The sequence below is a fragment of the Rousettus aegyptiacus genome, unplaced genomic scaffold (genome assembly GCF_014176215.1).
Source record: "Rousettus aegyptiacus isolate mRouAeg1 unplaced genomic scaffold, mRouAeg1.p scaffold_m13_p_11, whole genome shotgun sequence".
Classification (NCBI taxonomy): domain Eukaryota; kingdom Metazoa; phylum Chordata; class Mammalia; order Chiroptera; family Pteropodidae; genus Rousettus; species Rousettus aegyptiacus.
This window is the reverse complement of record NW_023416286.1, coordinates 36208208-36234531: the sequence shown is the minus strand read 5'-3', so window position 1 is coordinate 36234531 and position 26324 is coordinate 36208208. Positions and strand designations below refer to the sequence as shown.

Below are 26324 nucleotides of genomic sequence, written 5' to 3'. Positions count from 1 at the left end.
GGGCCAACTAAAGTACAGAATAGAGCCCATGACCCAGAAAATCTCTGAGACAACACTGTGTTTCTGTATTCCTGCCTTTGACAAGTATGACTCACACATTGACAATTCTTCACTCACACAAAAAATTTAGGCTTAATAACATTTAAAAATTCCTTTACAGATAATAATCAAATTATTAAAAAAACAAAGAAACAAAAAAATACATTCTAGTATTATACATATAATTAAGTGCCTCAGTGGTCATTGGGCTGAGCTAGCAAGTAAATGAGGCTGTTATTCACAAGGATTCTTCTAGGAACTTTCAAATTAAATACATATATAATTGCTGTCCATAGTTTTGTGTTTTCACCCTAAAATATTATTTGACAGATTTATTTTATATATACCAATTTATTCATATTTTAAAGAGACACAACTTTAATTCTTAATACAAATCATTTGAAACTATCAACATACATACCTACTGAAGACATTTGGGAATGTTAAATCAACGGTTTCAGACCCAGTCCACCACAAGGATACAACAGAGGATGTCCACAAAGATGCTTACCATTCAGTGCTAAGGAGGCTATTTTAACTAAAGTATAGAAACAGCCTCAAATAAGAAAAATGTGTTATGCCTCAACTGTGCTAATTAAATGGTTAGGAATGGCTTGAGATATTCAGAAGGTGTCAGAAGAATAACATGTCTGGCATTTTTAGAGACAACACATGCTCCCCTATTTTCCCTTGATTCAAGAGATAGCAACCTGAGGTATGTATCTTTATTTCTATTGAGTAGTAACAGCGATTTCCCTAAAGATGATAATTGGATAAATGATATAAATTCATAATGGCATTTGGCTTAAAATATAGACGACATAAAATTATGACTCAAACATGCCAAAACAGTTCTGGAAACCAACAAGCAGACTCTAAGGAAATGGCTTAGGGGAATCTTTCAATATTGTAATCTCAAAAAACTAACCTTAAGGCTGAGTTCATTTCTCTCCTAAATTTAAAGCTATCATTGTCTATCTCACTAATTTGGTAATTAATCATGGACTGTTCTGTGACGTTTCTGTAATTAAGCATTTATTGTTAACTCACATTATAATTTTAGTTAAACTGTGAACATATATATGTGTGTCTCAATCTCAAAACCTGATTTTAAGTAACCTGAGAGTTGATACTAGTCTCTGTATTCCTTTAGCTGGAGTGACAAAGTGTTTTTCTTTCCCCAAATCAAAAGACCCTAAAAGTGAAAGTGAACAATGAAAAAAAAAATTAACAGGCATTAATAAATATACACTAGAGGAACAAAAGATAGCAACCTGAACTAGGTCTATATTCTGGTGGACAGAAACTATAACCTAGGGAACAAGTGGCAGGCATATTACAGCCTTTTTAGCTGTAGGGAAAGAAACATTATCTCGGTATCATTCCATCCCTTTACAAAAACCTTAAAAAGCTATTTTTGTTGAATACTGCTAAATGATTACACCAGCTATTATACATATACCTCGTGTCCACATTTCTGTAGGTGGTTTCTTAAAAGGAAGTAGTTTCCTAGGAAGTAGTTATCTTCCTGAAGCAGGATGCCACCTACCTATTCAAAAATTTCCAATGGCTCTCCAAGTATTATGAGAACAAAATCAAAACTCTCTAAATGAGAATACCAAGATCTTGCTCCAACATAATTTTTCAGATTTTCATTATTCCCCTTCTCTGTACCTACTAGACTAATCATAACTTTTGACTAACAAATAAATTCCTTTGCTTTCCTGATTGAGACAATTGTTTAAAATATATTCTTTGGAGTTTGTCTATTTCTAGATACCTAATTCTTGGATATTCCTAGCTGCAATTTTACTTTCTCCATGAAATTTCTCTATTCCCTCCCCCAGCCTGCCAGTACCAATGAAAGTAATTATTCCCTCCTGCGAACAGCAACAGTGGTCTATCTGTATTTCTCTTATGTTACCACTTTCTAATCTGTGTAACAGATATTCAAGTAGACTGTGATAAGCAACACTATTATTAGATTTTTAAGTCCCTTTAAGAGAAGAATCTTGATCAAATTCAAACTTCATGTATACTCCATAGAAATAAATATAATGCCTTGTACTTGAAATGTTTTGGTAAATGAACAGCTTGTAAAAAGAAATTAGTAAATTCTGGTGATAAAGAACATTGTTTTCAACATACTATTCTGTAAACTAAACACACATGAGAGACTATGATAGAGTAATTAGTATTTTAGTTAATATGTTTTTAATCCTTTAATGTATAGAATTTGTCTAAGAAGTTAAATATTAATATTGAAAGATATAAAACTTAAGTGTAGCAGAAAGCCCACTTAGCTGAGTACTTTATGCTTGAAAAGCAACAGTGTATTATTTATATAATAATGCAGTTTGGTACCCTCAAAATAGGTAATAAATCTATAAAACTCTTTTCTCTTTCATGCTAGCTCACACTAATCTTTTAATTAAAAACACCAATTGTCTTTTTAAAGAAAGGATATCCAAATTTTTGGATCAAGTACCTTATGAATAAAAAATGTTTTAAGTACATTCTCAATATGCACATGTGCTCATTTGTAAATTATAACCAAATAATGCTACACTACTATATTATATGGTATTATATAACTTGTACAAAAAGAAATATTATAAAGGATGAGAAAGAGATGACACAATAAAAAATTTAAAAGTATTTTAATTACTAATGGTACAAAATATCTTTTGGCTCAATTTAAAAAATCTGAAAAATCTTATAAAGAATTGTAATGTAGAGCCACTGGAAAAGATGCATTGTTAGTAATGCTTATTAAATCACACTGTTTATTTTTAATGTAACTTACTAATTATGCTAAGGTTTCAACTGAAATTCTGCTGGTAAAATTGCATCTTTCTTGATGTTCTTACAAGCTTATTAGGAGGTACTGCATTAAAATGTTTTTAACAGATTTAAAAACCACCTAAATACAAATTAAGACTTTTAAAATAGGTTAGAAATTCTGTTTTCAAGTTTTTTTAATTATGTAGATATATTTACTGAGTGATATATGCACATCATTTTTTTTTTGCCAATAAAATACAAAAAAAACTGGAAATTTTCTTAAATCTATTTTTAAAATGTCCTCTTCACTTTTAAGTTTTTTTTTTTTTTTTTAGAAAAACACTTTCTCATTCACTCCAAAATATGTAACTTTTACCTTTAAGGATCCGATTATGTTTCTTTTTAAAAAGTTCCTACACACAAGTAATAGTCATTTGTTACCAAAGAACTATCGGCAAATTTTGAACTCTCTTATTTTCATTAAAAAACAAAACAAAACAAAAAAACATGGACACACACAACAATTAAGTATGACAATTCCTGAAAATACTAATTCATGAAATAGCCAGACAACCTCTTTATGCTGTAAGACTGTCATGGTCATTCCCTCTGATTATCGACAGTGGTATTTACAAAGGATAATGTCCACACATCTACTCATTTGGACACATGTAAAACGCAGTATGTTTCAACATGCTGAACGTGAGCAGATGAGTGAGTTTGTCACTGTCAGTCCTTCCATACGCAAACTCTCATTCTTCCTTAGGAAACACCTTGGGCTCAGACATGACTCAGAGAGACTGACACATGAATCTAATGAGGCTGCCAGCATCGATCTGTATATGAACCATTAACAGATATTAATTTCTTTATTCTTAAATAAAGATTACTATTTTCACAAATTAAATTCTTTAGTGTTGAAGATGAGAAATTATCATTACCAGTTTGAAGGAATACAGATATTCTTTAAAATAAGGAGTGATATTCTGATTATCACTTCTACAAACTATTTTCTGATAAAACTATCAAAATACATGTGATGCTGACTATCAAAATATATTAATTCCAGTATTAACATAAAACAATATAAAATTATCACTTGTATTTCAAGTGATAAGACTACAGGAATATTTTATTGCTTTAAAGAAGAATGCCAGTAAAGTACAATAAAACACAGGTAATTATTTTAATTAGCAACAAGATTTAAATCAGCTTTAAAGGATGAATTCAAATACATGCTAATAGTCTTTTATAAAATTACTTTTCTCTCTAATTTTCCTGAAAAAATTAATAGTCTTAAGAGCAGCTAGCTACTCGATGCTGAGTCTGGCACTGTATTTCAGGCGTGTGCCTTACCTTTGCTCCATGCTTATGCAGAACTTCCATGACATCGTTGTGAGCTCTTTCTGCTGCAACATGCAGAGGAGTCATGAAACTGTGGAAAAGAGAAAAGGAAAAGGTAATTTCCTAACTTTTATGACATTCCCTTTTTTAAGAATTAAACAACTCCTTCTGCAATTATACTTACTCTTTATTTTTTTCATTTACATTTGCTCCTTTTCTAAGTAACAATTCTGTCACTTGTTTTCGTTTGGGATGCAGAGAGGCCACAGCACAGTGCTATAAAGTAAATAAAAGCTAATAAAATAAACTTCTACTTGAAAGTGGATTTCTGAATTAAATAGCATATCTTAACTATTTAGAATATTGTAATCTCAAAATATACTTATATATTTTACATTACGAAGATAATCAAAATTTCTCCTAAATATATTAGAAGTACAAAAACATAAGCCTTTAAAACAAGATGACATATGCTCTTAGTTAAGAGATAGACATCTACCATATATTTATTTTAAGGTATCAAAATATTGCCTCTCCAAAGCTACAAAAATCTATAACTAAATTACTCGACCCTTCATTAGGTTGTCAGTCACATAAATCAATATTTCTTAAACTCCTCCACGAGGTACTCCTAGTACTACAAAAGAATAAGCCTATAAGCTCAGGGACAGGCAAGAAGGTACTAGATCTCAATGAGCTTATGGGGGAAGGATTCAGAAATTTTATGTCTTATCCTGTATTTATACAACTTTTATATTCAATTTCATTTTATGTTAACATATTAAAACTTAAAAAGTAAAAAGCTATTTACTAATGAATAAAATGAATGCTCCAAAAATGTAGGTCGGGTTTATTTTCTGGCTTTGAGTCTCTCCTGGCATAATGCCGTGTAGCTTGAATATATCTGAACCCCGGTTTGAGAGCCATATATTTAAGTGCATATACAGTTGGCCCGTTTTAGTTTGGTAACTGTTTTAATGTTGTTTTTGGCAAATATTGACTAGTTTGACTTTTTTTTCATGCCAGATATATATGTGAGAATGTTAACTAAAGTACATGGAAAGGTTTGTGATAGAGGCATCACAAATGTTTAAATTCTGAATTCAAGAGTAATTTAACCAGACCTATACCTGAAAGTGTATGTGGTCAATGAGAGAAAATAAACTATTTTTTTCTGAAAGTACATTAGAAAGAAAAACATGAATAGTTTTAAAGACAATTTGCACAGTCTGAAACAAAAGAATTCATAATCTTACCAGTTTTTATATAATGAATTGTAATAATTCTTTGAATACATTTGTTCAAAAGGATAATGCAAGTATCTTTGAAAATACTTTAATCTTCTATAGAAAAACAAATATGGTGCTTATCTAGCAACTACAAGAAAAAAAAATTCTATAGATGAAATCATATTTTGTACTTTATGAAAGTATTGGCCATAAAGGTAGATCTGCTGCAATATGGTTGGGTAAAAAATGTAAAAACAATTCCCAAATCAAGGTTAAACATTAGAATTTTCTCACTCATTAAAAGCAATCACCTCCTGAACCAAATGCAGAAATCAATAAAACCAACATTAAAATCCAAATTCCTGGCACTTCAGATACTAAAGTTACTTTAAGGTTTCTAAACCGAAAATCACATTTTGCGCTCACACTACTACTATAGACCCATGGGCTGGATTAACAATAAAATCTTACCAGTGCAGTTTCATGAGACTGTGGCTGTTTGAAATTAATGATTTCCAAGGCGAGTGTTTTTTTAACTTTGGCTAGGTCTGCTTCTCTGGCTGCTTGTAGTAAAGAATGACCTTTAAATTCATCTGTTAATGACATAATGGTTGACATAAAAAAGATTTAAAATCTTTAAAAATCATTAGCATAATTATGAAGTAGAAAAATTATTAATTTTACATCTTCCTGTTTTAGCCACAGCAGGAACATTGCGATATGATAAAGGTGCAGGAGTTGAAGGTGTAAATTAATGAAAAATTTTGAAATCTATATGCTCTGAAGTAAGACTGCTTTATACTCTTAAGAATTCAAAAAGATACACACACACAGATACTCCACCTAAGTTTTAAAACAAGCAACGTAATTGTCCACCAAATGGAAACCAGTTAAATAATTTGGATATACTTATACACTGGAATACTTCATAGCTCTTAAGAAAAAAAGACAGATCTATATATACTGATGTGATATATATATTATTAAATGAAAATTCAAGTAGCACAAGAGGAAAGATATGTTGATCCAATTACTACTACTGCTGCCACCACAACTAAATGTAAGTAATGATATAAAAAAACATTTAGAGAAACATCCACCAAAATATTAATAGTGATTATGTCTTGGCACAGATGTGGAAAGAATTGCATTGTGGGGAAACTGCCAGAATTTAAAATATTTTCAAAGGACAATATTTTATGTATTATTTGTATAAGCAAGTAAGAGATTTTTAAAAAGGCATTTCTAAATTGACTGCATAAATAAGAATCCGATACTGTTGTTTATTACAAAAATATAGTCTTATTTCTTATTTTACAAGTTTGGTTCCTATTTTGATATGACAACATATTCACAAAAAGTTGAAAATTGTTCAAAACAGAAGCAAATGATGTGTGACCTAATATATTACATAACAATTGCAGGTACTCTCACATCCAAGCCTTTGCATCTGCCTAGTACTGAATTTTTTCTCTTTTCTTTTTTCTCTTTTCCTTTGAGGGCCCTACCTTACTTCCTTCTTTTCCCTCAAAAAAGAGAAAGACAACCTACTCAAAGGAAGAAGATATCTGCAAATGATATAGCCAATAAGGTGGTAATACCCACAAAATGTAAAAAACTCATACAACTGAATATTCAAAAAACAATCAATCCAATTAAAAAATGGGCAGAGGGTCTGAACAGACATTTCTACAAAGAAGACATACAGATGGCCAAAAGACATATAAAAAGATGTTCAACATTCCTAATCATCAGGGAAATGCAAATCAATGTGTTATCATCTCACACCTGCTATTATAAATAATAATAATAATAATAATAAAGAAATAACAAGTGTTGACAAGGATGTGGAGAAAAGGGAACCCTTGTACACTATTGGTGACTAGAAACTGGTTCAGCCACTATAGCAAACAGTATGGAAGTTCCTCAAAAAATTAAAAATAGAACTACCACACAGCCCAGCAATCCCACGCCTGGGTATTTAACCAAAGAACACGAAACACTAATTTGAAAAAATGTATGCACTCTTATGTTCAATGCTGCATTATTTACAGTAGCCACAACATAGAAGCAACCTGGGTGTACAATGACAGATCAATGGATAAAGAAGATATTATATGTATGAGAGAGACAGAGACAGACAGACAGACACACACTCCTTATTAACTGCTTACTCATCATTTCAGGTCTCAGTTTATATGCCCTGCATTAACCTTCCAGGCATTTCCCATTATTGGGTTTGGATTCCATCTTATAAAGTCCATTGCACTTGTACTTGGCCTTATATCACAGGACATATTACACTGTCTTATTTGCTGTGGTAGTCCTAACACTTAGCACAGTGCTTGACACATTCAATAGGTATTTGTTGCACATATGCTGCATATTTATAAAATAAGTCATGGTATTTAGTAATACATTACCACTGCTAAATTCTTCAAAGTATCAGGACTTTGAAACTTCAGAAATCCAAAACCGAGGTCAAATAAAATGAAAGTGAACTAGTATTTTCAAATAACAAAATTACAGATTTCCATTTAATGACAAAATTACAGAAAATTCAAGTGAGAGAATTATAAACTATCACATGAAAGGACTAGGATCCTAACAATAGAAAGGACAGTGACGTATTGAGAACTGATGTCAAGCAGAAAGTATGGTTTTGCTGGGTTCATCCATTAATCTTTTGAATTCAGAAATTTAAACTGAACTGAAATTATACTGGTTTTTTTTTCTAATGACAAATGTTCTATGAACATCAAAATGATAAAAGCAATTCTACGGTTTCAGTCACTCCTTTAAGTTCAAGAAGAGTAGCTCAGAAAAAAACCAAATAGGCAAATTTATGAAAAGCATAAACAGTAAGACTGCAGTAGAAAGGAATTATGGTGCAATAATACAATTAAACAGTACAATACTTTCTCAAGTAACAAGAAGTGAAATATTCCTTATCTTTGCTCTTTAGAAAGCAGATTTCTCCCCAGATATCTGACTTTGATATTTAAAATATTTTACTGACAAATAATCAAGAATAAAAAAATAACCCAGAGAATGAAAAATCTATCAACTATGTAATTGTCCTTCTCAATGTGAAGGTTACATAAAAACCTGTTTGTAAAACTTTAAGTTAAATAGTTAGAGGGAGAGTAGTAAAACTGCAAATTACTTGAACTTACCCTGAAAACTTAGTATTTATAAAATATCTTAAAAGTTTCTCTTTCTAAATGAATTCTGAAATCAGAATGAAAGCTACTGTAAGCATTTTCAGTTTCCATACGTGTAGAACCCCAACTACCTTGTTCATCTGGCTTCATGAAAACATCAAATGAAAAAAAAATAGACAAGAAGGAGCAGGAAAAAATGTGTGTGATGAAAATGCTGTAACCATGGGTCAGATTAAAATATTGTTTTTGTTTCCTATACAATGTTCTTAAAGAGAATTCTGTAATTGTGAATGCTTAGTATAAAGCAGTGAACATGATGAAAACTGCAGTTAGAGAAGTTCCAACTTTGTTAAATCCTTTTCTTCAGATAATTTACTGGTTGAATCTTAAAAAGGAGATACTGAGAAGTTTGAAAAGTACTCGAATCAGGGAATTTCTTTCTTTACAAAACTACAAATTTAGGTTAAATCTTAACATTTATATTGGAATCAGACTAGTGAAATAGAATGTAAAATCATAATACTCATAATTTACAAAATGAATGAAAGGAGAAAAATGTCAAATGATGACAGAGGGATAAATAAAGCTGAGCCCCGGGGTATAAACTAAAAGAAGGAAATGACAAAAAGATAAAAAAATAAGTCTTGAGTTAAGTTAAATTTAATTCAATAAACTTGCTGAGGACAACCAGAATGCACTGTGCTAGGCTGGGGGTAGAACACAGGCCCAAACATAAATACCATCCACATATTTCATAACAAAGCATTGCATAGGTGCTAAGAACACAGAATAACAAAATCAAAGGTCTTTCTAAGAATTTAAATTTCACTGGGAAGATAGAACATACACATAAAAAAAATGAACTATGTAATGCAAGAAAACATATGGCAAGAGTTATCTGAGTGGGAGAGAGAATAAATGCACTTCTATAAGGACTCATTACTAAGAGACATCTGCCCAGTTATAATCTGGTTCATGCTGGCCTTTTATCTAGTGGAAGTCATCTGATCCGATACCAAAAAAGGTTTAAATTTCCACTTAAACAAGATCAAAATTGCAAGGGACTCTTCCTGTTTTAACATGAACTAATTTAAAATCTGTTTAAACTTAAAAGATGTTAGCATCATTTTGACTATGCCTTTTTTTTTTTTTAACTTTTCATTTAAAGATTTTCTCAAGTGCTTAAATCCGGTTACCTGATTCTTAGAATCCCAGATGTAAGAGAGAATAATAACCATAGGACCAGTTAAAAATAAGGTAAATACTGCCTGCTTTAATTCAAACCTGAAATGCCTATATATACAGTTAAATATATCTCAATATTTGATACGACAAATGTAATTGTGGTATCCAGAATGAGATCCTGGAAAAGAAAAAGGACTTTAGGTAAAAATAAAGGAAATCTAAATAGAGTATGGCCTTTAATTAATAATGTGTCAATATTGGTTTATTGTGGCAAACGTTCCATACTAATACAAGATGTTAATAATAGGGGAAACTGACTATGGGGTATATGAGAATTCCCCATACTATTTTTATAACTTTTCTATAAATCTAAAACTATTCTAAAACAAAAGGTTTATTTAAAAATAGATGCATATACATATACAGATAATACTTAGCAGTATCTAAGATTACTTCCTCACAATCACAAAAATTATATTGTGTAAATTTGGGCAAGTGATTTCACTTGGGCTATTACATACAACAGAAAGGAAACATGATTGTGTAACCTTACAGGGCTTGGGAAATAATGAGTGCTAAATAATGTTAGATATCTATTATAACCACTAGCATAGAAATATAAGCTCTATGAGCTCAGTTTTTTTTCTGATTTGTACAATGCTTTATTTCTAGTACATGGCACATAGTAGGCAGTTAATAAATGGTTATTGACTGACTCATTCTCATTAGCCTTAAATAAAAGGATGGGGCACCTTAACTCGTGAATGAGAATTAGGCTTGAATAAACACAAAATAGTATATGAATATAAGATTCGTGTGGAATCATTAAGAAAAGTATACGATCATATATGAGGATTATAAACCAGTATATGTGTAAGAATGGAAGGATATTATCCAAGTTAGACAAAACATCAGCCCTAATTAACGAAACAAAAATGAGATATTCCATTTTGCAACAAATGATATTGATTTCAGGATAAAAATACATACAAGTCAATCTCTCCCGGAGCTCAGGAGTTGGAGCCATATCCACAGCACTTTTGCCATGGCAATTGACTAATGTAGGATCAGCACCATGGCTAAGCAACAAAGAGCAGACTTCTACACGATTCTTGGAAGCAGCCTCATGGAGTGGAGTAAACTGCCAGAGATCCATAGCGTTAACACAGGCTCCATGCTGAAACCGAGAAAAAAAGTTTTAGGTCAGTAATCATTTCGCTAGATCAGATAAAACGAAGACGACATTTATTTCACTGTAAATTTCAGTTATAACTTTTTGAAATGTTGATAGTATTTTAACTATATTAATTTCAGTTTTTAAAAAGTTTAAAATAAGTTGAATATTTAAAATTTTAAGGCAGCGATAATACTTTTAAAAACTTTTATTCTCTTAAAAATCTTATTTGCCAAAAACATGTGAAAACTCATGACAAGTTAAAAAAAAAGCAAATATTTAATATTTTTAATTTCTCTTACCTTTAGTAGCAGTTCTGTGACTTCATAATGTCCATATGAACATGCATTATGAAGAGGTACAAGTCCACTAAATGAAAAGGGGCAAATTAAAATACTGAAATTTCAAACAATTTATAGTCATTTATACAAGTAGTGCTAAGAAACGAAATAATAATAAATCCCAATACAAATGTATTAAAATTTTTTTTAAATACTTAATAAGAGAATACGAAGCATAGCTAATGTTTAACCTTTTGTATTTACCTTCTGTTTTGTGTGTATAATCCTTAAATACAATGATAAAAACACCAATTGGAAAAGCACTTAAGCAAAAGAACATGTACTAATTGACAACTGCATGCTTTCTATATCAAGTATTTACAGAAAAATGTTAATGGATAACAGAATTGAAATATTCCTACCATTTTGTTTCACTTTCAAGGTAATTTCCAGCATAAGAATTAAATATCCAAACTATTATAACTTGTATTTCAAAGTATTGCTCTACATGAGTCAAAGATCTCCTTTTTTGTGGTGTACTTCTCTCGATGATTCACCTATTGTACACCCATCTGCTTTCAGACATGCACAAGGAAACAGATATGTACAAGAGCATCAGGTATCTGTACCCCTATACTATTGGGACGCTATTCACGTATGGCATAAAACCTGGTAGAGGTGAGAGAGAAACAGAGCACGAAAAAGAGCAGATTTGAAATAGATTCTCCTTCTGATAACTGTCTCAAGTACTAGCTCATTTTTCATTTTTATGTTTCCTGACATGGAAAGAAACCCTCCTCCACGGCTTCTTTTCTTATGCTTCCATCTAGAAGAGTGTAATATAAATCTCCTTTACCTGGGTAGTGAAGTCAATTATCTTTTAGATCTTAATGTGAAATAATGAGAAATGTTAGCCCATCACAATAGGACAGCAGACCTGATTCATATATCCCTGGAGACTAGATAGGAAAATGGCACAAAGTTTCCCAAAATATACCTATTCATAAAATAAATGACATAACTACTTTCTTGGTTCCCGCCACCCCATCCCCATATCAACCTTCATAAAGACCTTTTAGGTTTTCCCAGTTCATATACCCAAGATTTCATGGGGAAAGAAACCAAATTAGAATATTATATACTTAATGATTTTGGTTTATTAATAAGAGATGGTCCCTCATACCAGATGAATATGATAACTCTATTACTGGATTACCAGAATTTTCAATTTGTTTTGTCTATCTTTCTGAAATGCAACTTGAGTTGAAAACTATAATCGCAAGAGAAACAAATTTTAACTTCAAATAATAGAACTATAATACGATTATTATGAGAAGCATCCTTAATACATAGGAACATGAAAATAAAGTCAAATCAAACTTACAAACATTCTGAAAATGCTCACAAACTGTAAAGAAATGGGATATATAACTTTCTTTGTCTAGTGCTCAACTTTAGTTTGTCAGATGTTGAAAATGACACATAACAATCCATGAGTAAAACCATTAGAGGAAATAAAATGATATACCTACCCTTTGTCTTTTGCATGAACATCAGCACCATGCTGAAGAAGCAACTGAACTATCCGAACTCTGTTGTAGCCTGCTGCTAGATGTAAAGGAGTGGACTAGAAAACAGAAAAACAATCCTCTCTTCAGGTAAATAATTCTTGCTTTGCGATTTAATCTGTATTTATTTAGATTTAAACACAACGAATGTTAACATACACAAAAAATACCAGGTTGGAGTGCTAAAAATTCACATTTTCTACTTGGTTGAGAGACAATTCATTCACCTCATGAGTAAATTCAAACTTCAGTGCCATCCACCTATGTCTCCTACTCATTTTTCAAGGCCTTCAGTAATCAAGCCCCATGCTAACATCTCTACATTATTTCTTGCTTCTTTCCAATATGAACCACTCTTATTCTTCTGAGAAGACATGACAGGACTCATAACCCTCATAATTGAAAATATTCTTCCTTATGCTGTTTAAATTTTGTCCACCTTTTAAGTTCTAAGTTTTCAATCCCAATTCTATCATAAAGATTTACCTAAAGAGCTAGTTCTCAAAATTTCTCTTTAACAGGAAAGGTTGAAAAGTTTTCCTAAAGAACTACTTAAGAAATTTTAGTGGAAATAAAAAAGGAAAATGGACCATATTCACTCATGTGGCTGCTAGCAATGGGTCAAAATTAATTTGCTACATTGGATGCAATGAAATATGCCAAGATAGTATTTAATTCTTCTATTTTATCTACTACACATGCAGTATAAATACAAGAGGAAAATATAGTTTCTTCCCAACTAATTTCTGCCACATTTTAATTTGAACCAATTAAAAGTTTCTCTGCTCAAATTTAAAACAAAAATTAAAATAATCAAACTTCTCATCTTTTAAAAAAAGATCAGAAATAACATTATTTTAGTTAAAACTTTCTCTACAACCACAGCAAGTGTCCCACTTTTGCTCATTTATTTAAAGTTTAAATACTGTAACGGCTTCTCATACAGGGTCTAATATACTTTCATGGAATCTTTTTGGGCCTTAAGACTTAATAAAATTTCAATTTATTTTCTTTATATACTACTCCAAATGTCCAGATACAAAAAAAAAAATTAATAAATACTGTATTACCTATTACTGTTTCCAAGGCACTCCACACATTTATACATTCTGACAGTCTCTGTGAAATATTTTTGAGCAATACACAGCTAAGAAGGAGGAGATCATGTACCTTACACAAGAGTCCTGAATAGGAAGTCAGGAAACCTGACTACATTCTTGGAGCTTATGAAGCTGTGAAAGTCATATGCTTATATATCTCAGGTTCTTCATGTATAAAAGAGAGATGAAATCACCCATCCTAGCTAACTTGAAATGTGTGAAAATAAAACTTTCTCCCATATAAAAGCACTTTTAAAATGTAAAATGTTATATAAAAATAGGTGATTAAAATTTTTGTATCATCAAACGACATGCCCATCCAAGTTTCTGCTTTCAGACACATGTCAAATGTTATTGCAAATGATACCTCCAGGGTTTATCAAGTTATTTTCAGGACTGTTTATCACTTCCCTTCCGTGAATATTTCAAAGACGTCGTTTCACTATCTTCTGGCTTGCATCATTTCAGACTAGTAATCAGCCAACAACATCTTATTTATGTTCCTTTGTATATGTGGTTTTTCCTTATATACTTTAATACTTTATCACTGTTTTTAAGCAATTTGATTTTGATGTATCTTGGTATAGTTTTCTTAATTTCCCCTCTCTCTCTTCCTGTCACTCTGCCTCATGCTTGCTTGGCAGTAAGCTTGAGCAATCACACGACTCAGCTTATTTAATTTCTATCTCTCAGCCATGTACTTCCTAATGTCCAATTTCTGAAAAGTATCATTTCATATCTTTTGCCTAGGATTTTTTTTTCTTTGTTTTGTTTTTAATTGTTTCAGGAAGGAAAGTAAAACTAGTTCCTATTACTCCATCTTGGCTCATTTTCAGGACTGAATCTGACTTTACATTGCAGCTGGGAAGTTTCCTCTGGAGATAATGATGGCTTTGGATGACTGGTCAGTTAAGTCAGGAAGCTCTTTTAAAGGACAAAGCTGACATTTAATACATACGGAAAAGTGACATTGTCATTGCTGATGCACAAAAAGATTTTCCTTTTTCATATAAGTATCTTTTAAAATTTTTATTTGTATATAGTTGAATCAATAAATTTTTATTTCTTTTTCTTGAAAATGAACCAAGTCCCTAAATGAATGAATACATATACACATACATTATTTATTTAGAAGGGCAAAGCATAAAAATATGTACTTTCTGGACTTTTAAACAATCAGTTTGAGACTGAAAAGTATTTATAATTCTTTGAAAATGGTAATATACTTAGTTTTTAAGCCGTTGAAATTTAATAACAAATAAATTAGAAGGCTCTGTAACTGGCAAAGTAGAAAGTGATAGGAGGCCCGAAAGAAAGCAACTGTGGGAAAAAAGGCGTTAAAGAGTGAGTGTCAAAAACTATTAGGAAGCAAAATTGATAGAATCTGGTAACTGACTGATAAAGGTAGTAAGGGATATAGCAGTTCCAGTTTGGAAATGTCAATGACAGGTGAAAGAAATGAAGGAAACAAGGGAGGAAGGAAGAGGTAGGAAAGGAAGGTAGGGTAGGGGAAGAGCCCAGAGGGAAAGAATTCGAGATTTGGGTTTATTGAATTTGAAGTGTCTATGTGAAAACCTAGTGGTAATGGGACTAGAATTCAGGAGAGGTGAAGGATGAACACAAATTTGGTCATCACTGGCATTCATTTATAATATTTTAGCATCTGCCATGTATCTGGTACCATGTTAAATAAACAAGAAAGGGTCCATATTTTGCCCTTTGTTCTTATTCCTTAAAAACAAAGTCCCTAACTGAAATACATATAGAACAATTTATTTAGAAGGACAAAAGATGAAGAAACATGTGTAGTTTCTGAGGCGTTAACTAGACAAAGCATACAAATACAATTAAATGGGACAAATACAGTCGTAAAAGAAGTTCAGGATGCCAGGAGAGGCTAGAGGACAACATACCTAAATCACTCTGGAAGTTAGAAGGGGGCAGGGCCAGGGAAAATCCTCAGAACTACTACTTTCTGAGGGGAGACTTGAAGATAAACAGAAATCATTGAGGCAAAAGGATGGGGAACTATAACCCAGATAGTGTGGAGAGCATACACTAATACCTAGTGGACAAAGTATAATTGAGGAACTAAAAAAAAAAATTCAGTGGCTGAGTGTAGTATATGAGATTGGGGGAGATTCTAAGAACAATAGGAAACCCCTAAAGGACTTAAAGATGAAAATTACTTAAGACTGGAGTTTGGAAAGATCACTTTAGTTACTCTACAGATAAATTGGAGGGAGAGGACAAAACCAATTATGGGAAGATCTGAGTAGAAGACTAGGGACTAATCTAGGAGATAGTTTTGTCAGTTAGCAAAATTGGTAGTAGCATCTAAGGAGAGGTAGCTGAGCTACAGGAGTGGATGAATTCACAGGGAGCGTGAGTACAAAACAAGATAGATGAGATTTTTTAAGTAGCCATTCAAATGTGGATGCTAATTTTGTAAACCAAACAGTATCAATGGAAGGCACATAAACTGTAAAATGCATGCAGTAAATTTGAGGAAGTGGTAGAAAACAACAACAAAAAAATACAAATTGAGAACAAAGGATGATTTAAACAAGCTTATGCTACTAATAGCCCAGAAGCTTTTCCACTAGGAAAAAATTTACAACTAAATATTATATTCCAAATGATATCTTCTGATGCAGAACAATTAAAACTATGTGGCCGCGACTAAATTTAGTGAATGGTTACCACACAGTCCCAACTTCACACTCCAACTGCCAAATGGCAAAGCAATGATAAAAGGAATTTTCTGAATGCTGGGATAATTAACAGAGTGTAACTTCAATTTTGAAAAAGTAAAGCAAATCCATTTATAAAATACCCACATATGTTATTTGATAATTTGCTGATGGCTGTAAACTAGTAAACACAAGAATCACAAGAATCAAACACTTAAGATACTATTATATGCAGGGAAGCAATCAGCCCAGTTTTTACATCTCAGATTTAAGAAACAGATTTTTTGTTGGGAATATGTTAAAAGTCAAACATATTAGAGTGATAAAGTATGGAACAACTGAAAATACAAAACCTATCTAAAAATCTAAATATTATTCTGCTGTAAAAGATATGTTATTATTGATATTTTCATATTGTAAAATATTTACAGAAAAAGAATCCTTACTTAAAAAAACACCATAATTTAAGGTTTTCTTCTTGAAATGTGGTCATAAAAAAAAACACCCAATCTCTCATCTTTGCCTTTTATAATATAGATTTGCAGCAGGGTATAAACCATTTAAGGTAGCTTTTATTTATCTTACACATATATGCATAGCTCAAAAAGTTGACAGGTCGTCAGCCCTGGTATAAAATTGCAGATGTACCTTTAACATAAGTCTAGGCAGCACAATATAAGAAAATGAATAAAGGCTTTTAACTCTCGAGTTTGCATTCTTGTTTTGCAAAATTTATAAGGTATATGGTTTTGGACTAATTTCTTCATATCTCTGAGCCCTGGCTACCAATATCTGTAAAATGAGGAGTATAATTTCTACCATAAAGGCTAATTTATAGATTAAAGATAACTATATAAAGCACCTAAGAGAGTATCACATAGAAAAAGCTCAACAAGCAGTAGTAACTACTTATTATCATCTTATTAAGCATTTTACACTCTTAGAAGTTCTTAAAGATCATTTATCAGTCCTCATCTTACATTACCCATCAGCATTATTTGACATAACTGAACACTCTTCCTTCTTGAAATGTTTTTCCCCTTGGTATCTAGGTACCCTAGATACCTACCTCACTGGTCATTCCTTGGTCTTCTTTTCTGGTTATTCCTCATTTTCTTGATATTGGAATACTCCAAGACTGTGTCTTTAGATCTCTTTTCTTCATTATCTATACTCATTCCTTTGGTGATCTCATGCAGTCCTGTGGCTTTAAATAACATTCATATACTGACAACTTCTCAATTGTATCTCCAGCTTAATCTTCTTTGCTGAACTTCAGACTCTCATAATCTAACTTCCTACTTGACATCATCATATAGATATATAGAAGACATCTCATGGTTATCATGTCCAAAACAGAGTTCCTAGTATTCCCCCACAAAACCTACTCTGCAGAATTTCCCATTGCTATTAGTGGCAACTCTATCCTTTTATTTGTTCAGGTTAAAAACTTTGAGAGACTTTCTTAATCTCCATTTTTCTCTCACACCCTATGCTCACTAAATCAGACTATTTCTGTTGGCCAAATCTCTGATATATCCCCCAAATCCAATCATTTCTCACCATACCTACTCCCACCAACCTGGTCTAAGCCACCATCTTCTCTCAGGTGGCTGGCTGAAAGTGCCTTTAATTTGGCCTTCTAGCCTCCAGCATAATCCTCTTGGAGTCTATCCAACACAACAGTATAGTGATTCTGTTAAAAAGTATGTTAGATACACAAATTCTTTGAGCAAAATCTTCCAATGGCTCTTCATTTCATTCTAAGTAAAAGCTAAAGTCTTTATAAGGGTCTCGATTGCCATAAACAATCTCTCCCATCACTACCCTCCAGCTTTCTGACCTCATCTTTTAGTCTACTTCCCTCGGTTTATTCCACATAGCTCAACTGCTATACTTATTAATTAATTAGCTGAAAGCACTGGGAATTAGGTTGTGCTAATAAGTGAAATACTTTCTGAAAAAATTAAAAGCCTACTAGCAACAAAATATTTTTCCACTTAAATTTAATTCATATGACTTCTTAACAAATCTAAACAACAATGGAAGGGAAAATATTCCTGAAGATTAAATATATATTTAAAAAAAAAACTTATGGATACTCAATGCACCTATCAGATTTGGAAGATCTAGGTGTTACGTGCCTAGAAGAGCAAATTCAATTTCTAAGAACTTTTCTTTCCACTGAGCAAAGAAATCATGATAACTATTTCTCAAAATTTAAATGTATTATTACATATTCAATCCTAAAGTAATTTTAGCATTTAAATTTTAAGACAAAGCACATATTGCTATTTCACAAATGACTGCTGGGTACAGGGGAAAGGCTTCCTTGATCTGACAGTGCCGTGAAAACTTTTAAAGTTAACAATTACCATAAAGACAGAACATCCCAACCTCTAAAACACTTTTCATCTAAAAAGCATATATTTTTTAAATTATATCTTAATTTCTTAAGACTATTACTATTTTTTATAAAGTACAAAGTTTGGGGGATTCCTTAAAGAAGACTTCCAATGATTCCAAAATACCAGTATTCCAAAGTGGTGATCTCCTTTCCTCTAGTGCTGTCTTTGGATAATATTTTTTGCAATAAAAATACAAAAAAGATTGCCAAGGACAGGTCCTAAAACTATTCACCACAAAATAATGTATTTATTTATGTGTCTGTCTCTTCTAATCCACTGTGAGCTCACTGAGAATGGAGAACATAACCTGAATTTTATGTTTCAAAGGCTTAAAATAGTACCTCATGGATAGTACGGTATTAAAATAATCAAAGTCATTTTTGGCTTTAGATTTATATTAGCAAAAGGGACCAGAGGACATGAATAATCCAGCTTGGTGAATCTGACTTTAAATTTGTGTGAAAGATTTACACCTATATTTTAACACAGGCCTATATGATGTTTGAGGCATTCCCTAGAAAAGAAAAAAAAAACCACTGTGAAGCCAAGGTATAAGTCATCAGAGAGCTATCTAAACTTATAATGCATAGTGTATTTTGGTTTTCTTTAACATGAAGGTTCAGTTTGACCTAGATAAAATCCTCTGGAAATCCGCCGGGATATTCCAGACTAGGGTGACTAACTCATACTGGTTTGTCTAGGACTTTCCTGGAAACCCATGCAAACTGGGATGGTTGGTCTACTGGGATGTTTACTCTACTCTAGCTAAATTTAATGCTGAATGAGTTTCTTGGTTTCTGGATCAATCTCAAATCATAAAATTGTGTGTGTCTGTGTGTCTCTGTGTGTGCACACATGCGCATGGGTACATACAAATGCTTTCAGAATAAGGCAAGACTTATTACTACTTAACCAAATTGGGAGAAGACTCCTATTAAGAATTGGCTCAAGACAACAAAAGGTACTACTCTTTCCATCTAACAATTCATTTCTTTAAAAGACTCAAGTGTAGTCTTTCTCAGTTCCATACAATTCAACAACATAACATATCATTCAAATCTTTCTCCAGACTCTCCAGTTACAATTACAAAATGGTTTCATAAGATAAAACTTTATGATATTTTCAGAACTTGAACACGCATGTACCCATCACCCAGATTCGACAATTATTAATTAGTAAGATAAGTTTCTGCTGTTCCTTTTATTTCCCACTGAAGTGTTCTAAAGCAAATTCAAGACACTAACATTTATCCCTACATACTTATGTAGATGTCATAAAAATTAAAGGCATTCTCTTTCAAAGGCTCAATGTTGTTGTTATATCTAACAAAATAGTGGTAAATCTGTGGTTATTATCTAACGTCCGTGTCAATATTCAAATTTCCTGAATGTCTCAAAAACTTGTTAAAGTTGGCTTGCTGGTCAAGAACAATACACTTGGATACTGCGCCTTTAAGTCTCCCTACATCTACAACAGTCTTCATCCTCTTTTTTCTTTTTTCACAGTGTCGACTCGTTGAAGAAACTGTTAGTTGTTCCCCACCTTGTGTTATTATTTAACTTGTGCCTGTATATTCTGTATTTTATGTAAACTGGAAGTTAATTTTCCTCCTTCAAATGAAACTTTTTTGGCAAGAATATTTCATAGACAGCACTTCATGCAGGTGACACACTGTATCTGGATATTCTACTTTTTGTGATAAGACTGCTTAATGTACCACCAGTTTTGCAGGTACTACCTCTCTAAACTCGTGAATCCTAGATATCTTTGTAATTTTCTTAACTTCCTGCCACCTTTTTATAAAATATATATAAATAAACACAAAATCATTACACTGAAAAATTCCAATACTTATTTCTACTTTTTTCAGATCTGATTTCAAAAATGAGGTACTATATATGTATTTTCTCAGTTTTAACTGGTCTCAGTATCACTTTACACTTACTCACCATTCCCTTTTAAAAGTTAAAATAATATATTCCCTATAATATGAAATAAAACATTCTATTTCTCCCTCTAGCTCAACAAGCCCCTTTCCCAAAAGTAATCACTGTTTATAATTGCACACATATCATTTGAGATATTTTTCTGTCTATAAACAGGTGTTTTTCTCAGTTCTTACTGCTATTTTTGTCACAGAAATGGATATTATATTTTCATGCAATTTGCTTTTTTATCTCATCACATATTAATACATACAGGTCTATCTTATTCTTTGTATAGTATTTCCCATTGTATAAGCATACTGTAATTACCTACTGCCTATAAATGGACATTTAGGTTGTTCCGTGTTCTTGGTATCTTAACAAAACACATCTCTTTCAAACTTATTTGGTTAAGACAGATCAGTGTTCCCCCCTCAACATAAAATACTTTTATCAGCCATTAATACAAAATTCCCAGGAAAATATAATAACCACACAATCAGAGCTTGTTAATTTTCTCTCAGGCACATAGACATGATTAATCTGCTTGTCAGGCATAGCTAAGAAGTTCTCTGAGACAGTCATACTTAAATCGAAATCAAAACAAATTAAAAGCTAAAGAATCAATATGGGCATGATTCCATGGAAATAAATATATCTCATCACTGCTGCTTGTCTTTTGAAGGGATATTTTAAGTAGTACCATAAGAACGATTAGACAGTCTCCTTGAAGTTTCTCAACTCGTGAGCTATTATAAAGAGAATCTAAAAGAAAAACTATCTGAAGAATGAAAACTGATGAATTAAATTAGAAATTTTTTTAATTAAGTTTATTGGGGTAACATTGGTTAATATAATTATATAATTTTCAGGTGTTGATTATAATTTGACATCTGTATATTCTATTGTGGGTTTACCACTCAAAGTACAGTTTCCTTCAGCTACCATATATCTGATACCAAAATAAATTTTTAAAAGATCTTTTAGTCACATCTTTCTTACAAACTATGTCTCCTTTAACTTGTTTCTTCTACAGATTATACATCATAGATCCTCTTATAATAATGTTTTCTTTCCCGTTATGAGTCTTTTGCTTTGTTCTTGGGCCTCTTGGTCAATTACCCTCTAAAGCATAGTGCCTAGAGAAATCACACCTAACCATAGATGTGGTTTCATCTCAGTGGACTATCAGGACTATTCATTAACAGACATGATACTACTTCTATAATCAGGAGTGTTTAATGTATTAATATTTTTAAGTCACAATCTCTGCAATGGATATAATTGGGTGACAACTGTATTGGGCTTTGTCACATAGTTATTTTCGAGCTAAAAAGAAATAAAAGATATAAAAACATTTTGAAAAACATTTTGAAAAACAAAGTATTTTATTAAAAATGACAGCAAAATTTACTAGGTACTTTCTATGTACCAAGTACTGTTCAAAGTTCATTGTATGTATTAACTTGTTTACATAACTACTACCAGAGCTAGAAACTATTAGTATTTTCACATAACAAATGAGAAAAGTGAGGAACAGGGGGATTAACACAGTAAATTAATAGCAGAGTCAGAGTCAAATCCAGATAATCTGACTTCAGAGCTCTCACTTCTGCCTTCCTTCTTTTCCTTTGGCTAGGCACTCGGGCTGTGGGTAGGATGTTCAGAAATGAACTAATTATGGCTAAGTAGCCAGAAGAGTTATTCTTGGCCGGCAGGGATGGCCGGGGTAGTTTTGACTACCTCAGCACTCTGATCCATAGGGCACCACATATCAAACTCTATCAATAATGAGAGTGTGACCATACCATTGGATGAGCACTCTAGAAATGCAGAATTTCTCAACAAAAAAAGTTGTCTAAAACATTAAGTATTGGAGGACAAGGAGGAATAATAGCATAAGAAAATTGGAAAATATAATATATCTACCTCTTTCCTAGTGCAGGATTTTTCCACGGATCTCTAACAGACAGTCATTTGGTCACTTCTTGAACTCAAACCCTCCAGTTGCCTCAACTGCTTCTTACAGAGAACTTCCTGACTGCCTTCCTGGGCACACAGACCGGTCAATGCCCTCCTTAAAGCATGAAACTAAATTCAGCACTAAATCCAGATGTGGTTTCATCCAAACCAGTGAGCTCTCATTTTTAAAAAATGTATTCAAGCAGAGCCAGATGACAAAGTCACCTGGCTGTCAGAGTTATCACAGTGAAAGTTTCAAAACTGCATTGGATGTTAGACTAGCTGCCATTCAAGTCCTCTTCCACATAAGATTCTATGGATACTAGACAGACTACGCCAACAGAAGTAGAATAATCACTGATATTTTAAAGACTCAGAGAGGATGTTCTTCCAAAGTAACATATGCAGTCATCTTTAGAGGAAGGGACCTAAGGCATTTGAAAATTTGTAGAATTTATGAAATATATTATAAAATGAAATTTCTATACTTCAATTGCCTTAATTAGTAAAAATTTATTTTTAGGTTGATAATATAAAAGACTATCTTTAAATGTATGCCTTCGTAAGAGAAAAAGAGAAAGGAAATGAACAGATGAGAAAGAACAGGAAATCCATAGGGTAATCTTTGTGAGAATAAAGCTCTGAATGCCAGCTTAATTCAATTTTCACTTAATATTATCACTGTGGAAACTCCAAGGGGATTTTTCAACATCCAGAAATGTTTCTCTTTTCCAGCCTCAGAACCAGCAGAAAAATTGAAATGTATACATGAAAATGAGTTTCTAGCATCCTCTCATAAGGTTTGTGTGTGTGTGTGGGGGGGAATGCTTAGCACTCTCAGAAGGTGCAACATAATTCTGCATTGTTTCATTAAGGAAACAGCTGACACACTTTATGGAAACCAGGTTTCTTGGTCTGATAGTACCTGATGTTTTACACTTTTAAGAAGAAAAGTTGTCACACTACTAAAACCTCAGATGAATTCCTTTTTATAATTAATATTTACAATCTTAGGTTTTCAAATCTAAACATCTGAGATTCTAACATTCAATAGATGACTTGTTCTTGAAACAGGAAACACGTTACACTGGTCGGCATTTAAAGATTATTTATGAGAATCATCATCCCACCTTAGGTCACTAGACAGCCATCCTAACCGTGTAAACTGGGAGAATGAAAAATCTCTTTGGCTGATTTTAATGTAATTGAGAAGAGCTCCATGACTTTCAAGTTATGCTGTCACCTCAATATTCTTTCAGTGGTTAAGTCCTTGTTGTTTCTGAGTTTGCATATGTGAATTCAACAGCCAAAGGTAGAACAGGAACAGAGAACTCTAGCTCTGTTCCCTGCTCACAGGCCCCTTTCCCAATTCTAACAGATATTGAACCCTCTCTGAAATTAAGAGATTAGTTTATTGGATATTTTTATGGTATTCAGAGTAGGGTATTATCATGTTACTATTAAAAAACTAAAATATATTTATAAAAAGGAAAATCAATATATGAAACGTTTTTTATTTAGAGTTAATTTATTTCCAAATGTACTAATTTGGCCACCCAAATATGCATTTCAAAAAATTATGCAAGGTATACATAGGATTTTTAAAGTTTTACTACTGATGCCATTCTTAGTAGAGAAAGATGTTTTCTCATTAGTCACTGAAAAGTCTTCTTTTAAAAATATTATGAAGATTCTTGATGCTTTTAGAAATTTCCTTTTATAACTCTAATTTAACTTAAAAAGTGAGTGAATAGATGAATATGGATCTGGAGTGGGGGTGGAAATAGGTTTCCAGAGTGATTATACTTAAAAAAAAAAAAAAAAAAAAAAGGGAAAAAGGTATTAGAGACAATGTTTGCGTTGCCCTCTCTCCATTCATATATTGAAGCCCTAACCCTCAGTAATGATATTTGGAGACAAGACCTTTAGGGAGTACTTAGAGTTAGATGAGGTCATGAGGGTGGGGCTCATGATGGAATTAGTGCCCTTAAAAAGAAGAGACACCCAAGAGCTTCTTTCCCTCTCATGAAGTAGGGGACCCTCCACAAGCCAGGAAGAAAGCCCCCATCAGAAATCAACTATGCTGGCACCTTAACCTTGGACTTTCCAGCTTCTAGAACTGTGAGAAATAAATTTTTTATTCTTAAGCCACCCGGTCTACTGTATGGCAGCCAGAGCTAAGACAACAGGTAACTGGTAACATGAATTAAGAAATCAATAGTTGATGTTGGTTTTGTATTATGGCAAAACAATTGCTTCTAATAATGCTAATTCAAAGCTACAGATAGCTTCAAAGTTTAAATTCATAATTAACTATTCACTTTCTGCTGCTTCTTATCAAATGAGAAGTTTCTGAAATTAGACTTCTCTTTATACCTAAACGAGCCTTTTAACACAGTAAGGTTCACCCTTTACAAAAAAGATTTAAGAAATTTTTGCAGAATACTATACTGTCAACTGACATTAACTGAAGTTTAAGCCAAAGAGATCATAATCAAATCATAATCATTATAGGGGCATTTTTAAATCTGTTTATCAGGTAATAATTGATGCATAAAAATGTGTAAATAGCACCACCCACCATCCCACTCAATCAAAGAACTAGAACATCAGGTATACCACTGAGGCTACTTTATGTGTTTCTTTCTGATTCTATTCCCTGGCCACTCTGCCAAGCTACTGCTATAGTTGTAGTCTACCATATAAAGTTTCCTTTACTTGTAGAGGCAGAAAAAGCACTTTTAAATGTAGGTTCTTACCATTTTAAAAGGAGATACAGAAGTGTCATTTTTGTGATTTGGCTTCTAAATCAATTTTTAATAAGGAATCATATCCAGCAAAATTATTTAGTACTCACTTCTTTTCTGTCCTCAACTACAAACTCGAAACTGAAGAAAACTTGTGCTTTTTGGATACGAGTGTAGGAGAAACCAGAGTTAGGAGAAGGGTGGCTAAGCAGAGCTAAAATGAACTTCTAAGTTTTACCACCTACTTTTTAACACTGTGGTCTCCTTCTACTAAAAATTCTTTTTTCAAAGAGAGCACAGTTGGCACAGGTACTAATTACTTTCACCAGTAGAAATGGCATACTTGACAAAACAGCGACTGTTTTAGTAGAAGTGATTCCCTAATGGAAAATAAAAGACATTTTCAAGCCCCTTTTGTAACAAAATGAATATACATAAGCATAAAGATTTCATACAATATATCCTAACATAAGTAGGCAAGAAAACTTGCTCTAAGGGATTTCTGCATTATAGTGAGATATGCATCGCTCAGCAAGATATGTTTTAAAGATGTGATCTGATTAGATATATAATTAAACCTAAAGTACTTGAAGAGATCCCTAATGCAGACTTACTACATTTTGACCTTCTTGTAATCCCAAGTAACATCTGAACTATGATCCATAAAAGTTGGAAATTAAAAAATGGTATGACCTTTTATCTACCAAGACTTGGCAAGAA

At 32.4% G+C, this 26324-nt stretch overlaps 1 protein-coding gene across 1 annotated transcript in view; it reads right to left on the bottom strand.

Annotated features, from left to right (window-relative positions):
• The window catches only part of TNKS (tankyrase), a 179506-nt gene that overhangs the window by 49779 nt on the left and 103403 nt on the right, over window positions 1-26324 (bottom strand). Inside the window, exons 6-11 of the mRNA XM_016136124.2 lie at window positions 12733-12827; window positions 11222-11288; window positions 10736-10922; window positions 5868-5989; window positions 4352-4443; window positions 4180-4258 (exon numbers count right to left, since the gene is read on the bottom strand). Of these exons, the coding sequence (XP_015991610.2) occupies window positions 4180-4258; window positions 4352-4443; window positions 5868-5989; window positions 10736-10922; window positions 11222-11288; window positions 12733-12827 (642 nt within the window). The remainder of the gene's footprint in view (window positions 1-4179; window positions 4259-4351; window positions 4444-5867; window positions 5990-10735; window positions 10923-11221; window positions 11289-12732; window positions 12828-26324) is intronic.